The 16545-nt window shown below is 39.9% G+C and overlaps 3 protein-coding genes across 7 annotated transcripts in view; all 3 read left to right on the forward strand.

Annotated features, from left to right (window-relative positions):
- Positions 1 to 7: 7 nt before the first annotated feature.
- Positions 8 to 3633, forward strand: trim107 (tripartite motif containing 107). Of its 2 annotated transcripts, none has more exons than XM_085158992.1 (2): positions 8 to 126; positions 1719 to 3633. In XM_085158992.1, exon 2 carries the CDS (start codon positions 1730 to 1732, stop codon positions 3275 to 3277), a length of 1548 nt encoding a protein of 515 aa, XP_085015118.1. In that variant the 5' UTR covers positions 8 to 126; positions 1719 to 1729; the 3' UTR covers positions 3278 to 3633. The 2 variants fall into 2 exon arrangements, with proteins under 2 accessions (XP_085015118.1, XP_085015119.1); XM_085158993.1 differs by lacking the exon at positions 8 to 126 and adding an exon at positions 166 to 413.
- A 93-nt stretch (positions 3634 to 3726) lies between these two features.
- On the forward strand, positions 3727 to 9442 carry tpra1 (transmembrane protein, adipocyte asscociated 1). The gene is made up of 11 exons (XM_085158994.1): positions 3727 to 4022; positions 4833 to 5016; positions 5190 to 5322; positions 5622 to 5708; positions 6431 to 6503; positions 6694 to 6773; positions 6878 to 6988; positions 7086 to 7146; positions 7959 to 8061; positions 8489 to 8569; positions 8994 to 9442. The coding sequence occupies exons 2-11, from the start codon at positions 4844 to 4846 to the stop codon at positions 9262 to 9264; spliced, it is 1173 nt and encodes a 390-aa protein (XP_085015120.1). The 5' UTR covers positions 3727 to 4022; positions 4833 to 4843; the 3' UTR covers positions 9265 to 9442.
- A 1713-nt stretch (positions 9443 to 11155) lies between these two features.
- Positions 11156 to 16545, forward strand: part of chchd6b (coiled-coil-helix-coiled-coil-helix domain containing 6b) — a 52900-nt gene continuing 47510 nt past the window's right edge. Inside the window, exons 1-4 of one of the 4 annotated variants that reach the window (XM_085158998.1) lie at positions 11156 to 11415; positions 12091 to 12190; positions 12430 to 12484; positions 13291 to 13447. In XM_085158998.1, the coding sequence (XP_085015124.1) occupies positions 11332 to 11415; positions 12091 to 12190; positions 12430 to 12484; positions 13291 to 13447 (396 nt within the window). In that variant the 5' untranslated portion in view covers positions 11156 to 11331. The remainder of the gene's footprint in view (positions 11416 to 12090; positions 12191 to 12429; positions 12485 to 13290; positions 13448 to 16545) is intronic. The other 3 variants (XM_085158996.1, XM_085158995.1, XM_085158997.1) reach the window with 3 other exon arrangements.

A 16545-nucleotide genomic window follows, 5' to 3' on the forward strand; every position in this document is an offset into this window, starting at 1 on the left:
ACGTGGGTAGGTGACGGCGTCAGTGTTTGCTGAAGGCTGCTAGGGTTACAGCGGACCTCTGCGCAGGGCGTTTTCTTGACGCACCTGACACGGAAGAAGCAACACAAAACATTACGGTTCCTTCAGGTAAGTCTTTAAAGCTGGATGGTATGTTTTAAAATAATAATAATAATAAAATGTTTCTAAATAAGTGCTTACGCTTTACACGATGCCCCAGAAATTTGGGGCTTGAGAGGCTTTTGAAGAGCAATCGTGCAATGTGCGATTTAATAAGAAAACAAAGCCGAATTAAGTGAGCTCATCTTTTGTTCCCATCCTAGCAGGAAAACGTTCATCGTACATGTGAAGGAAAGTAACCTTTGGATTCCGCTTGTGTGCGTCCTGTTCTCAGGAAAGCGAAACTTAACCAACAGGTTAACAGTCTTCTTACCAGTTACTCGTAGATCTTTCCGTTTCCCCTTTTATGGCCATGACTTCAAGTTTTCATTTACAGCAGGTATCATGTGAAAGGCATCCTGTGACGATGCTGACATATGGTCTTATTTTGTTTTCAATGTACTACAACTCTTCAGTTGTTGTGCTTAGTCACTGGTGTAACTTCCGGATTTTACTACTGCAAGAACATATGTGAGACACGGGGAACAATGTAGACGTTACCAGTTATGGGAAAATATCTAATTATCATTTTTATTGTAATGCATTTCAGAAAACTAAAAAAACAAACAAAAAAAACGTGGTTTGTCCGTCTGTGTTTCCATAATGTGTTTGCTGTTTTCATCTTATCAACCCTATCTAGAAAAGAAGTTGATATCGCTCAAATACATTATGCATCCAACCCCCAGACCATGAAAATTAAACCAGATTAAACCTTTTGGAAGGCAAGAAAATAAATATTTGTTATTAGACAATGTCAAAAACATAGCGGGGATAGAAGTAACAGAGCTGCAAATCAATGTTACAATTGCACATATATTTTTCTGATAGTGATTCTAACTACAAATCTATCATTACTGTCGAGGTCATGGCCAAAGTTCTGTAAATGATGTCTACCCACATCAGCAAGTGCCTCACTGGTGTCCTTTCCCCTGTGTTTTGTTGTAATAGTTGTTTTTCTCCTCTGCCAGGTGAAGTACACTTCATTTTAATGCTCAAACAAAACAAACAAATGTAAAACTTGGTTGGTTTGCAGTTTGGTCATTAAGAAGACAGAAGCTAAAGAGCTTGGTATTTAATCACTGTCAGCATTTTTTTTTCTTTCTACTGTGTTTGCATTAGGTCTGGACCGCTGCCAAACCAGTTTAGTAACATACTGCTGTAATACATGCACAAAGTGTCATGGCATTGTCTTGCTGACATCAGCACGCCTTCTTTCTGGCAGCATATATTGTTCCGAAACATCTGTAATGTCAATCATCATTAATGGTGCTTTCAGAGATATGCAGTGCTACTCCAGAATCTCTTAGAATAATGTATTTTTCTTTCCCATTGTTGTTTTAACTTGCATATGTAAAATCAATACTTTTACATAGTAAAAAGTATTGAAAATTGATCTGTGATTCATACATGTAGTCATATATGCATTCATTCATAATAATTAGTGTAGAATGTAAGCCCTTTTTGATAATCAGTACAAACCCTAGCAAACCTTAGCACCTTAATTGTGTATTGTGAATTACTTACCATTGCAAATGTTTACCCCAGGTTGTCTTTTTTTTCAGCACCTGTCATCATGTCTGAGAGTGAGAATGAAGAGGCTTTGGCTTTGGAGCTTACATGTCCCATTTGCCTGCAACTATTCTCTGACCCAGTTTCTCTTCCTTGCGGTCATTTCTACTGCTTTGCCTGTCTTGAGACCATGGCAGAAGGCCTTGACCATCACAACTGCCCCGAGTGTCATTCTGAGTACCAGGGATCCGATGCCCTCGTGAAGAACTTCAAAATGCGTAGTATTGTAGAAACCTACAAAGCCACTGCTGGGAAAGTCCTCCCCCCTGGAAACCCTGCTGATGGCAGCTATCTAACAGTCGAGAGCGATCATAGCTCTATGACAGAGGAATCTGAATCCAAATATCACCAAGTGCAAGAAAAAGCTGGAGAGCTCCAAGAGGAGAGCGAAGAATGCAAAGCAAAGGATGGATTTCGAATTGGGTCTGGATCCACAGAGCATCCCTTTTCAATGGATCAGGAAAAAGGTGGTGGCAGAGGCAAAATGGAACTGGATGAACCAAAGTTTAAACTGGCGTCGCAAGTGACTGAGCTGAACCTCAAGTTAGAGATGGCAGAGGGTATCCTTAAGAAAGAAAAGGAGTTGGAGTTAGAGGTGACCACTGCTAGTGGTCGGCTGAGAGAGAAAGCATCCGGCCTGTTAGAAAAGATAAAGGAGCTGTCGCAGAACTACATTGAGGGAGTGACACAGATAATTGAAGAGCAGTTAGGTCTACCTGAGGCCATCATATGCTCTCGGGTCAGTCCGGCCTCTGAGCTGACCGAGCAGCTGAGGCAGGCTTTGCAAACAGCTGAATCCCTTTTGAAAGAAGAGGATGGGGCAACATTTAGTGAAGAGCTCCAACGTTTGCAACCACAAATTGCAGATTTGATTTCAAAACAAGTGGGAGAAGAGGACGAGCTTGTTAATGTAAAAGTCAACCTTGCACAGGCTTGTCCCAAGGTGGAAAACATGAATGCTGAGCTGAGGGAAAGACTCGGAGAGATTCAGCGCTCTCTTCGAAACACCCTCAACCCTTCTGAGATCACCTTTGATCCAGAAACAGTCCACCCTAACCTTGTTCTCTCAGAGGACTTGAAAATGGTCACATTTAGTGCTGCCAAACAGAACTACCCGTCCTCTCCTAAGAGGTTCACCAGCTTCTTCCAGGTCCTCAGCAACCAAAGCTTCTCTGAAGGTGATCATTGCTGGGAGGTGGAGCTGGAGGGGTCACCTTGGATCATTGGCGTGTGCTACAGTGGGAAACTAGAACGCAGCGGGGTGCCATCTGCTCTGGAAAGCAGTCGAAGCTCTTGGTGTCTGATGTGGTTCAACAACCTTCTGACTGCCTTCGAGCAAAGTCACAGTGTGCCTTTGAAGAGGACCACAGTGTCACGCAGACTTGAGATCAAGCTGAGCTTCAAGACCCACAGGCTGAGCTTCTACAATGTTAGCCCTACCAGTGGAAAGACTCACATTTATACATTTAAAGCTAACTTAACTGAACCAGTGCACCTGGCCTACAGGATGATGTCAGGTCACCCAAAAGGCCGTGTCACAATTTATTCATAATTGTAACCACAATTTAACAAACTGTGCATAGAAAAAAAATAGTAAATAATTTAAGTTAAGACTTGTACAATAAAACAGTTTTGCCTTGTACTAGAGGCTTTACATAATGACGGAGGGACGCTTCTCAATTTGGCATCAACATAAAGTTGTTAATATGAGTGAAATACTTGCAGAATGACTGAAAGACTAGCGCAGACATGCAGAGTTCAGAGGGGAATGTGGATAAATATATTTTTTATTACTCCAGCATAATGCACTCCTAATATAATGTAAACAAGGAAGAACACTTTAAAATAAAGATGTACTTTAAAGATGTTTTTCTACTTTAACTGATAAATAAACTCCTTACAAAATCCCCAGGGCCTCTGTTTCATAATATATTATCATTATATAATTAGTCTTCACAACCATACACGCTATTTTACACATTTGTGAGAGATCAGTCTTTTGTGCTTTGTGTTTTACTTGTTTAAGTATTAAGTAAACAAAACCTCCCTACTACCACATCCATTTCATTAATAAGTATGACATCTCGCGAGACTTGCTCATTCTGTTTGGTGGGTGAGAGTGTCAGCTGACCCGACGGGAAATTTGTTAACGAAAGTATCCGGCATAGCTATGTCCCCTGTTGGAGACCAGTGTGTCGGTCGATTACTATGTGTATGACAACACATGTGCTTGAATTACATTATTGAATAATATATTTTACAGCAGCTATATCTTTAATTCCGAGTCTTCTGAAAAGGTAAGATGCTAATATTTACTATTTCATGCTCCACGGTGTGTTGGCGTCAGTACACTGCCACCAGTTTGTTTTGTTGCTAACGCTAGTCCATCGGCTTTTAAGCTCTGGTACTTTATGTTACATAAACAAGCCGCATGTACCATGAGTACTATCGTCATTGACGAATTTGTTTCTGAGGAATGAGCGAGTAGTTTCGTTTAATAAACAACACAAATTCCGAAGGGAGCTAACGAGCTTAGCGGCTTAGCTAACGTCTGAAATTCCCCTTCCCTATCTGAAAATATTCCGATAAATAATACGCAGAAGTCCTGCTGCGACATGATTCCTGCCCATTTTCAACTTTAGCTGACTCGCAAGTACATTTTTGTACTGCTTGCAGTACAAAAATGTACTTATGTTAGTCTTAGCCCCTGGTATTTTTGTAAGCTGTGGACAAGTTTGGAAGGCTACTGTAACTTGTCTCTTATCCAGTTTTTGATTAGGCGTCAAGTAAATGTTAACGAGATTAGTGTTACTGCTTGGCACTGAACACTGGATGTCGAGTTTCTCATTATGTAACGTTCAAGTACATGAGCTGTGATTTCTTGATACATCGACTGCACTACTTCTTAAAGAAGTGTTCCTGTGTATATAGCTTTATCTAGAAGACCAACTATAAATTCTTTAAAGGAGGATACAGCAATCTTGTATGTAGCTAAAGCAGACCCCTTCAGTACCTGCAGCACCCCCACAGTAAAGTTCTTACATATTTAAAAATGACTAACTGTGTTTAAAATATTATTTGACTTAATCAGATATTTTTTCCCTCAGGCTCTGACACCATGCTAGCCACAGTGACTACTGTGGTTAGTTTTTCTCAGGACAATGGCAGTATTTCGCCTACGCCACTGGGAAACACAACAGCATTCTCGACCTGGCAACCTGATACCCAAAACAACATCACCAAGCCTCACAAATGCCTACAAGTTCTCTATGAGGACATTGGAGAATCCAGGTAATCAGTTGATTGTTCAAAATTATTGTTGAAACTACTGTTACTATAAGTGCAAAACAGAGACTGTTCAAAGTAGAAATTTACCAGATTATCAAAAATGTTTATAGATACGCACTCTTTGCTGAAGGACTTAATCCCTTCATTTACCCTTCACATTCACCTGTCTGCTTCAGGGTGCGGTTCTGGGACATTTTATTGCTCGTGCCTAATGTGGCCTTCTTTGTATTCCTGATGTGGAAGCTGCCCTCAGCCAGGGCAAAGATCCGCCTCACCTCTAGCCCCATCTTCGTCACTTTTTACTTGCTGGTAGGACACAAACTGTACAATCAGTGGATGTGCTTTTTCCTCTTTGAACTGGTATACCAAAGCATTGAGGATGTAAAAGATTGATCTATTTGTCAAACAGCATATTAATACACCTCACCTCAGCCATGCATTGCCTGGCAAAGCAATAAAGGAACTGTTGTCAATAGTGTTGTTGAGTACAGGATTGTTATCAGCTGTACTTTGGCCTAATTTTCCACCAGTATATGATTTTATTATGACCATGTTATGTTGACAGACTATATCATGTAGTCTAATGTGTTGTGTGCTGTGGTTCTTAGGTTTTTGTTGTTGCAGCAGTTGGAATTACCCGGGCTATAGTGTCCATGACTGTCAGTGCATCCAGTGCTGCCACCATTGTAGACAAAGTAAGCAAGCGCATGATCCACAAGTAAAACTTTACAGGTTTATGGCTACAAGTTGTAATTTAAAGTAAAATTATAATCTGTGATAGAAATGGCACCTGTTTGGTCGTAGCCACGCTCAAAACGATCGAGTCTGTTACGGTGTCAGAGGTTTGTTTTCAGAAAAAGCTGTAAAACAGAGCTGAATTTCAAGTTATTATCTACTGTTTCAATTTAATATGTGTCTTCCCATTCCTAATGTTACTGCAATGTACAAATGGGAGCATACCTGGAATTTGTTAAAACGTCTTTTAATTATAGGCTTATAAGAGACTGAAATGTATGCCTTTTCTAAGTCTCTTGTGTACAAAACAGTCTGGGTTTCTGTCAGTATAAATATTTGACTTGTACTGAAACGACAGGGACAATATCCTGCAAGAAATATCTTTTTATTAAGTGTCCAAAAAAAGTTTTTGACCTTTCATGATTAAAAGAAAAGGTGTAGCTTCATTCCACACATACCAGGCAGATCACAATGGAGCTTAGAGAGATGGACCTGTTATTTGCATTGCACATTATCAGGGCTACACTATTAAATTTACCAAAAAAGAATGAATGAATGAATATATAACGTAATGCGGTGTCTGCTGACCTTTAAAGTTATGCACTTCGACTTAACACGTGTTAATACACAGCTGATCTTCTTAACAACAGAAATTCCTCCTAAAGTTTTCTTTTCTCTTTAGGTGCTCTGGGAAATCACTCGTTTTTTCTTGCTGGCTATTGAGCTCAGTGTCATCATCTTGGGACTGGCTTTTGGTGAGTTTGTCACGTTGGTTTCAGTTCTCATTTACCACGCATTTTATTTTTAGATGTGTGATGTTTCTAGCTTTTTACATGACAAATATGTTTAATGTGGGTTTTTTTTAAATTTTCTTTTCAGTGCTAAGTGCAATTTATTTAATGCAGCTGTTTTCCTGTTAAGCATGATTCTTCCTCTGTTCATTAGGCCACCTGGAGAGCAAATCCAGCATAAAGCGTGTGCTGGCTATTACTGCTGTGTTGGCTCTGGCGTACTCAGTCACACAGGTAATGGCAGATGGGAGGTTAAATATAGTTTCAAATGATTACATCATGACATATTGTGGCAGGAAATTCTGCATGCAGATGAACTGAATAATACATTGTCTCAGGGCACGCTAGAGATACTGTATCCTGACAGTCATCTGTCAGCGGAGGACTTCAACATCTATGGTCACGGGGGCCGGCACTTCTGGCTGGCAAGCTCCTGCTTTTTCTTTCTGGTCAGTAACTCCATTATAATGGCAGCATGAGCAAAAAGATCCTTTACCATAAATTATCAGCCTGTTATCTCATATTTGTCTTTTTTTTTTTAAATAGGTGTACTCTTTGATTGTGATCTTACCAAAAACTCCAGTAAGAGAAAGGATATCTCTGCCATGTAAGTTAAAAGTTAAATTGCATTAAACAACAAAGTTAAGATTGAAGAAGTAGAATTGCTCCTGACTTTTGATATGATAATACTTTTTTTTTTTTTTTTACAGTTTTTCAATAGCAGAAGTATTTTTGACCTAATTGGCCACATAAAGTCGTGTCTTGTCTTTTATAGTTAACTTTTTAAAACCACATCTATACTTACCTCACGCAGTTGTATTTCCCCTGCTGCGTTTGTGTCATTGTCTTCATTTTCACATCCTCACACAGTTGATCAGAAGAGCCATTGTTGTTGACCTTTGCTATAAAGTTAGAGTAGTTGGGGGATTCATCAGCGAAGTTCCATAAAGGGTCTTATTTATAGTGAGTCATTATCCACAGTAGAGGCCAGTAGGGGGCGGCAACAAAGTCCATTTGAAATAGTAAAAAATCAGTTTGATTGAAACTAGAGCCTTTTTTTCTGCTCTTGTCCACAATTCTGGCAATGTTGACAAAAGTAGTAGTTCACTGACAGGTAAAATGACTGTTTTTGTTAACAAAGACTTGCAGCTTTGAAGAGAGCATAGATCATTTTGATGGCTCCAGTTTCCTGACATAAAGGGCAGTAAAAGTATCTTAATTATAGTCAAACTTTCACATGTCCCCCTGTTTTTTGTTTTTTGTTTTTTCATCAAGTGAAAATTAACAATCTATAAAGACTGAAAGAGAGGGTGGGGACACTTTTCTTACTCAAATATCGTTAAAGCCAAACTTGGTATTTAACATATTAAATTTACCTGCAAAGCCCTGATTGATCTCTGTTTGGCTTCCTTTCTCCAGCTAAGAGGAGTTTCTACGTCTATGCTGCCATCCTGTCATTGCTGAACCTCGTTCAGGGCCTCGGCAGTGCTCTGTTGTGTGCTGGAGTCATAGAGGGACTATGGTCAGTATTCTGAAGCATATTTGCTTATATTGCATCAAAATTACATTATATAGCTATAAAGCCAATTTAGATTTTTTTGTGATTAAAATAAGTAAATCAAGCCTCATATTTAATTTTATGCTTCTAAGAAGAAACAATAGCTGCATTCAGAGCAGCTGTGGCTCTAATGCTTTGTAAGCCTATTAGAAAATGCCCTTGATATGGAGCTGGCTGCCTGTTTTAAAACCTCTTAGTATTTTAATTTTGTTGGCTGAGTTGCACCCACTGGGATGACTCACTGTTTTGCTGGGTCCACCAAAGTTCAATGGAGTTTATACGGGCGAATCTGAACATAATAGTCAGGCAGCAATCTGTTGGTTATGCTTTTTGTGAAGCTGAGAGCTGAATAAGCTTATTGAGACGGTTTGCTCTTTCTCTTGTGAACCAGCTGTGTGGATGTCACAACGTTCCTGTACTTCTCTGCCTTCGCTCCGCTCATTTATGTCACATTCCTCAAAGGCTTCTTTGGGTATGTAGTCACATGAGATGTAGAGAATAAGAGTGTAATAAGCACTTATTATACATTTGTTTTTTTTCTTATTAGTTTTTATTTTTTCTACTTCCTTTTTTTTTTTTTTTAAATTCAGCTTTGCTTTTGGTTTAGTTTCCGGGTGAATTTGCTAATTTCAGTTAAGCTTTTTTGTTTGAAAATTTTATATTTTAGTTTGTTTTATTTATTTTGTTTGTTTCAGTGTTAGTTTTAGTCTTTGTAATTATGTTTGTATTGAGGACTTATGTCCGACAGGATTCAGGAAATGTAGCCTATAGATATGACCATGAAGTGGTTTTCTCTTACATCAGTTTAGATGCTTGATTTATTTGATGAACACTGCAGGAGCTGACAGTTTTAGGTCTGTACAAATAAAAGCTTACCTTTTCCCTCATCTCTGCAGTTCAGAGCCCAAGATCCTATTCTCCTACAAGTCGCAGGTAGATGAGCCAGATGAAAGCGATGTCCACCTTCCTCCAACCATCGCTGCAAACCTTGGTCGTAAGGAGATGAATGACCAGGGCCTGTACTATTCCTCCACCCAGATTGATGGCTCTGGACCGAGCAGTACTCGCATGGTTGGAGCGTACCTGGATGATGTTGCCTCCGGACCCTATGGGTCCAGCAACATTAACAGCGTTGAAGCTGACCGCTGGAGACCTGTAATTGTGTGAAGGGGTCAAGAGTTGTACAGCTGGACTAAAATTGTTGTGCATGTGTAGTGTTGTCAGCAATATGGGGATCAGTGAAGTTGGTTCAGAACAAAGCAGTTGGACACCAAGGAGGGTGATAGTGGTCTTTTTTTGGAGGCCTGAAAGAGTGGGCGCTTCAAACAAACAAAGAAAAACAAAACTTATTTCTGAAGGACTGTGAATTTAGCAACTGCTTTTGTAACATTGTCCAGAGTGCATTGCTGCTGCTGCTGCTGCTGCTGCTGCTGCTGCTGCTGCTGCTGCTGCTGCTCCTCCTGCTCCTGCTCCTGCTCCAGCTCCAAACTGGGAGCGCTGCCCCTCATTGTGGCCCCAACAGGCTTGATAATGATTCTGCTCTGCAAGCTCTTATTTCTGGGAGTTTATTGACTCGTCTCACCACATTTTCTGTCATTCCAGCACTAATGCAACAATGAATATCTCAGTTCTCACCGATGATGTTTTAAACCTATTTTAATTACAAAGGTTTGTAAAACTGATCAAACATTCTTGTGATGGAAACCTTACATCTGTACATTCCCACTGAAGACTTTCAGTAACAGCATCTCATCTGACTTAAGATTTGTGACCGATCAGGCTAATCAGTTTGCACTGGTCACATTGCTTATTGGAAACACTTCAAAGACTTGTGCTAATTCATTTGGTATGTGTTGACAAGTAAAACAGTGTTGTTGTGTTGTATGTCACTTCATTATAATAGGGAGCTGCTGAATACAGGCAACACATTGGCGTTAAAGGTCAGAATGTCACAGACACAAAGGACAATTCCTAACAATTGAAGCCAGATCTTGTGGATGACATCTTTTTGTGTGCTTTTTACTTTAATTCCAGATTGATCAATGCTGCCAGTGAAATGACATTTGTTGGCAAGTTATGTGTGTGAGATAAAAGACAAAATTTGCACAAACTTATTTGTGTATTCCACGTCAATCTCGTGATTGATACCAGTGGTTTTCCAGTTTTGCTTGCTGCCAAAGGTTGCTGTTGCAGATTTGATTTTTTTCCCCCTATATTCAGAGTTAAAAATGTTACCACAAGTGGTGAACATACACCAAAAACACCTGTTTTCATAGTATCTAATGGGGGTATTGATACAATTTCATTACATAGTTTAAACTTTTGTCTTTTGACAAACAAGGTCAGGCACTTGCATTGGATCATTGTAATACATTGACAAGGATAAGTATATTGCATACTGTTGCCAAGGAAAATACAATATTTGGTATGAGGTGATTGCTGTATTTAAGCTAGCAGTATTCATCAGCATAGTGTTGTAACCTCTCTCTCTCTCTCTCTCTCTCTCTCTCTATCTCTCTCTATATATATATATATATATAAAAATAGGGGGTTGCAATGATGTTTTTCATCATATGATTCATTTGCATTTTTCCTGACTTGAAATATTTTATCCTCAAATGTAAATTTGTTGTTTTATGTGGGGTGATGGATTAAAATATTCTTTTCCTTTTGTTGGACAAGAGTTCACAAGTTGCATCACTCTTGAAAACACATTCCACTCTTGAAAACATTTGATGGTGAAATCCTTTGGAAATGATGTTTAAAATTGCCTTTTTATTGAAGTGCATTTATTGTACAATATTCCAGCCATGTCAAATTAAGGTGTTGAGCATTCCGTGAACTAAAGAATAAACAGTGAACTCTTTGTTTCAATTGGGTTTTTTTTCTAGTATCTATAGTGTGTGTGTGTGTGAGCGCAAATGCGCTCCGTATGATCTTAAATATACCGCACAGGTCGCATTTTAGATTCGTCAGTTTTGTGTTTAACTACAATTCCCATCAACCCTTCGTCCGTTTACGATAAGCTAGTTAGCCATTGGATCTGTAATGTAAAATCTGGCCAATGAGCTTTCAGGATACTGCAGCGTTAAAATGACCTTTATTGGATTATTTTGACCAGCAGTTGCTGTGGCGGCGACTCCAGCTGCTCTCCAATTTATGTCTTCTTCACATAACAGTCGACTTGGCTTGTATTGCGTGATTTAATTGAGTGGGAACGGAAAACTGGTTAAAATGGGTGGAAACGGGAGCACGGCGAGGAAAGTGTCATTCGGACTGGACGAAGACGAGAAGGTCACAGTAATTGAAGGAGTGAAGGTATAGAGTACAACGTTGTTGCTTTAGGGGTAATTCACACCACAGTTTTAATTATTATTATTGTTGTTGTTACGGTATAGCGGCTAATGGCAGAGGCAGTAGTGGGATTTTGTGGTGGTATCCGTCTGTCTGCTGCGAGCCTGACAGGTCCAGTGTCCTTAAATGAACCCGGGTCAGAACTTCTTTTTGCTGTCATGTCCAGCTACTGTTGCCCTCTTTCTTAGATTAGTAGGTTATTATTTTAGTAGTGTAATGGATGACTGATAAAATGCTAGCACAGCGGACAATTTCACAGCACTTGGTCACATGAGATGCTGGTGTTATTTCCACAGCAAACCGCTGATAGCTAAGACGCTATGTCAACAACAGCAAACACGTCAAGTCCTTTGCTGTTGTTGACTTCTGTAATCAGAAGTACATGTCATGAAGCATGGGCATTGTCATCAACATATTTGCAGTTTTGCAGCATGAGAATATGTAATCTTTTCTATCCATGCAGGCAAATAGCTAGCTAGCATTTGTTTCAATACCTGGTCATTGGATTGGTGAGGTGTACAGAAGTATTTTCTGTGTTATAGGACACTTGAATAGGCTAGGCGATGGACTTTAAACCTCTTAAGATTTAATCTAGTATACATTTACACTGCATTGCATGTGTTTATTAATCCCATCCAGCTCTCAGAGGATGTGCTCCGCAGGATGAGGGAGTCTCTGGGGTCTGACAGCAACAAGCCACCAAAGTCCTTGCCGGACAGTCACAAACCAACACCATCAAGTATGTCGCTGGTCAAAGGCTTTTCCTGTCTCACAAACTTACCACAGCAAATATGTTCCCATGCACTGATTCTTGAGCACAGCATCAAAATATAGTATAATTGCAGTAGATAGCTTTGCCATGATTCATGTCTGAAGGGATCTTATTATACACACCCCTAACCCTGCTGCAAATCCTGCAAACTGGTTCATACTGTCATTTTTATATGCATCAGTAATCCTTATCGAATTGTGTGTTAGGTGCAAAACCATCAGGACCATCTTCTAAAGAAATTCAAGAGGAAATGCGGAAAAAGTAGGTGCTCACAGTGTCAAGGTCACTGTTCCCTTGTGTTCAGTCATGCTTGTTTACATGTTTAGAATTTGTCCTGTAAGTTGCTCTGTTTTGTACACACACTACCTGTTGTTTGTCTGTAGAGGGATCACTCCTGGTGCTTTTTCTGAAGTTTCTTCTAGTTTTCACAGTTACTGACGGGAGCTTTTTTTTTTTCTTACCATGTTCACAAGGCTAAGGACTTGGATTTTACATGCCATAGACTGTAAACCTGTTTGAGACAAATTTTTGATGTCAGATATCAAATTGTCACAAATTGAGTTGTATTTCTGTCATAATTGGTTAAGGAACAGCTGCAGCTGAATACATGTTGAACACATGTAGTTGACAGATATTTCAAATGACATGCACACAGTGTGCAATGTTTTGCAAACGTACACATGCCGAGTGACCTATTGACACTCTCTGTGCTGCATTACTCTGTATAACGGGCATGTTTCTGTGCTGGTGGAGTGCCTATATGCTGTGCTGAGCCTCTGAAGACTTGCATATTGAAGTCCAGCAGTTCTCACTCATGCTCATTGCAATGCAGTTAATTTACTCTATGTATATTTTACTTTTCTATCACATTACAGTGGAAAACCATGTGTAACATTCTGGAAGTGACTTCTGTAGGCGTTTTCCACATTTATTTGTAATGCTTTGCATGAAGCAATATCTGTAAAACCTCAGTGGCTAACCCGCTATGCGAACAAAAACTTCAGAGGGCTTTCCATTGCAAAATAAAGTGTCAAAGGTTAATAGATCTCATGTTTCAATTACTTTAGCTTTGAACGTCAACAGGCCATGGTGAAGGAGGAGTTGGCCAAACTGGCCCAGAGGGAGAACGAGAATGCAGCAATCACTGGTCTGGATGAGCTGACCTCTGCCCTCATCATAGAGAAAGGAAAATCCCTCGAAGAGCACGAAAAGTCCAAGATACTGGTCAGTGATGTTTTCTGGATTTATGCCAGGAGCACATTTATTTGAATCTTCACGTCCTGCATAATTTCACTAGACACGTCTTGATAAAAATATACTTAATTTGTTGAGGCTTAACCTTGGTAATGCTCTTATATGAATTTAAAGATGTGGGGAGACGTGTTTGTGATTGTTTAAAGTTCCAGAAAGTTAAAAAGAGCAGTGTTAATTTGTTGAGATGCTTTGTAGATCTATTTATTTATATTTTTTTAGGCTAAGTTAATTGTTCCAAGACTTTAACATGAAATAATGACTCAATTTATCATTAAAATTGTAAAATCTAGCACTAGTATGGATGCAGCGTACTACCCTGATGTAGTGGTAAACAGCACCCTCTACTGCTTTGACTTTGAATACTGACGCTTTAGTGAAGCAGGGGATATCTGTGTGTCCATGTTTTTGCTCTGCACTTCTGATATTTGGATATTCAAAGTCTGATTGTCTTCTTGTTGTTCAGTTAGTAACATTTGTCTTATCATCATAGTTGGTGCATGAAAGTTTAGTTCAGTATATTGCAAAACTCAGTGGTCAAAACTCAGTTTGGCATTGGTTGGAGTTTCTGATGATGTGAGTGGTGTGAGAGCAACATAAACGTCATGGTGGAAATGTACAGTTCTCGTAGTGCTTTGTGGCCACCAATGACTTACTTCAGCAGGTCCTGTCAGTAACAAGAATATATGATCACTAAGTGTCTCCTACTATGAATTTTAACACTCCACATTAATGTCCTAGTGTTTAATTAAATGTAGGTAATCGCGTCACCCTCGCCTTTTAGAAGCAGCCTGGTATTAAAAGCGTGGCAACAATAAACTTGACAATTGGATACAGAACCTGTGATGTTTCAGCATTTTACTGTTTCAAAGCAGGCTTGTTGAAACAAAATGTTGTCAATATTCATAATTTAGACTGGTAATGAGTCAAGCCAGCAGTGTGGTGTGTGTAGGATTTCAAACGGAGACGTTAGTGAGTCAGATGTGTGAGGAGTTTGATGTGAGATGGAAAATAATGTCTAAAGGCAGTAAGCTTGACTCAAAGGCTGGAAACCCTCGTGTGTGTGTGTGTGTGTGTGTGTGTTAAACAAGTGTGTTTTATGTGTGTTAAACTTGGATAGAGTGTTTCTCTTATTAGTGACATCTATGTATAATTATGAGCAATGAACTATTGCTGATGATTAATTAGCAGTTCTCTCCCTGGTGGCTTCACTTGGCTCTGCTAAAGTTAAACATTGTGGATTTCCTACAACCCCGTCTCCCTCGCTCTCTTTCTCCCCTCCAATTGATTTGTCCTGCAGTGTCTTTTCAGCGTGCCAGCCCGCTGTAATGAATACTGAATGAAGCCGCTGGCTTAGCTTGCGCTGATACGGGCTCCAAACATTTAATAATGTTGCATTGCAATGAGAAACTGAGCACTTCCCCTCAAAGCCTTGTTTTCTACTTTTTCTGTCAGGACAAGTCAATACAAGGCGTCGGTGTGTGTGAAGCTGTGTGTTTGTGTTCAAGGAGGGATGGACTAAAAGTGTTGCCTGTCTGTGGTTGTAAAGAGCAGAAAAGAGGTGTTGAGGAAACTCTGTCATTGCTTCTAGCGTGTTTGAGAAGGTTGAGCCTGTCAGGTACAGGTGCAAACTATTTAAGTAAAAGGAAAGGGATTTTATTTATTTATTTATTCATTTATTTATGGCCTTTAGGTGATGATAGAGTTGCTGTAGATAACCTGCACAGTGAGTGAGAGAAGCCTAGAGGTTTCCACCTTTTCCTCTTTCTTACTTGTCTTTCTTTTTTTAGTCTCACCTCTAACTCTCCCTTATTTCTGCTCAGCTAACATGTTTATTATTCCTCAGCTTGATTTCTATCCTGCTTAAACTATAACCCATCCTTAATTGACCAAAAACGATAAGACAAAACCTAGAAGACCTTAGTTCTGAGATAATAAGATGATAAACATTTTCCTGCTTGTGCTGTATTGCTTCAACTTTTTAGTGCATTCAAAGAACTGATTTAAAAGCTCCTCCATTCTTAGCGGGTGGGCTTCCCTCTCTTCTTTGTATTTTCCATTGACCTTACATTGGAAACGACCTTGCAAAAACGCAGCTGGAGGCTCAAAGAACAGCTTTCCCAAGCCCCCTGTCTTTCCCCATTACACTTTCAAATGCACTTTGACTAGTTTCTGCGCTTGCCGTGGTCCTTAAAGGCAGATGCATTCTCACACACACACTTCTGTGACACTCGCCACAGTATATTGGCACATATAGCGTACACTTCTGGCCTGTTTTCCCCCCTGTGCATTCTTAGCTCTCCAGCATCAAAACTGTGTGTTATGGGGAAATTCTGGTTCAGCTGTGGTTGTGTCCGTGGGCCCATCTAACTGCAGAGACCACATTGGTCTGCATCTGTTATCAAATGGGGGCAGTATTAAAAAAAAAGAAGAAGAAGTGGTCTGACCAGCGTACTTGTCAGTCAACAGAAAGGGTCATCCATGTTGAACAACATGCAGTTGAGATTTTGGAGGCCTGCACAGGAGCATGTTTGTGTTGGTTGAAAACCCCTCTCCGGAGGCATATGCCTCTGCACACAACCTCGTTAGCATTAAGCATTACCGGTGGGTTGATTAGGGGGGTGTGAAGGCATGTACCCACTGAAGAGCTGCTCCTCACACTGCCTCAGGCTGCCTGTCACAAACATTCACATTAGCCATTTACCCCACACTCATTACTGACCAACACCACCACCGCCATGAGTATTTATGTGTCTGTCTGTGTCATTGCATATGTATACCTGTGCATTAAGCTGGCTCCATCTGCCAATCCACTCATAATGTTGACTCTTTCCATCTACAGCCCATTAATTCTTTCACATTAACTATAATACTATAAGAGTCTCGCTATCTTTTCTTTTACAGACTTGTTAGTGATTTTGGTCAGACTTTTTCATACTTATTTGCCAAATGTGTAACACTTTCTCAAATTGTAGCTGTGTTCTTGCTGTACTCCCCAGTTAACACTGTCTGTTTTAACTAATGATGTCATTGTGGAAGAAGTGTGTTTTCAGAAATAGTGCCACTGAAAT

The sequence above is a fragment of the Neolamprologus multifasciatus genome, chromosome 5 (assembly GCF_963576455.1).
Source record: "Neolamprologus multifasciatus chromosome 5, fNeoMul1.2, whole genome shotgun sequence".
NCBI classification, from domain to species: Eukaryota; Metazoa; Chordata; class Actinopteri; order Cichliformes; family Cichlidae; genus Neolamprologus; species Neolamprologus multifasciatus.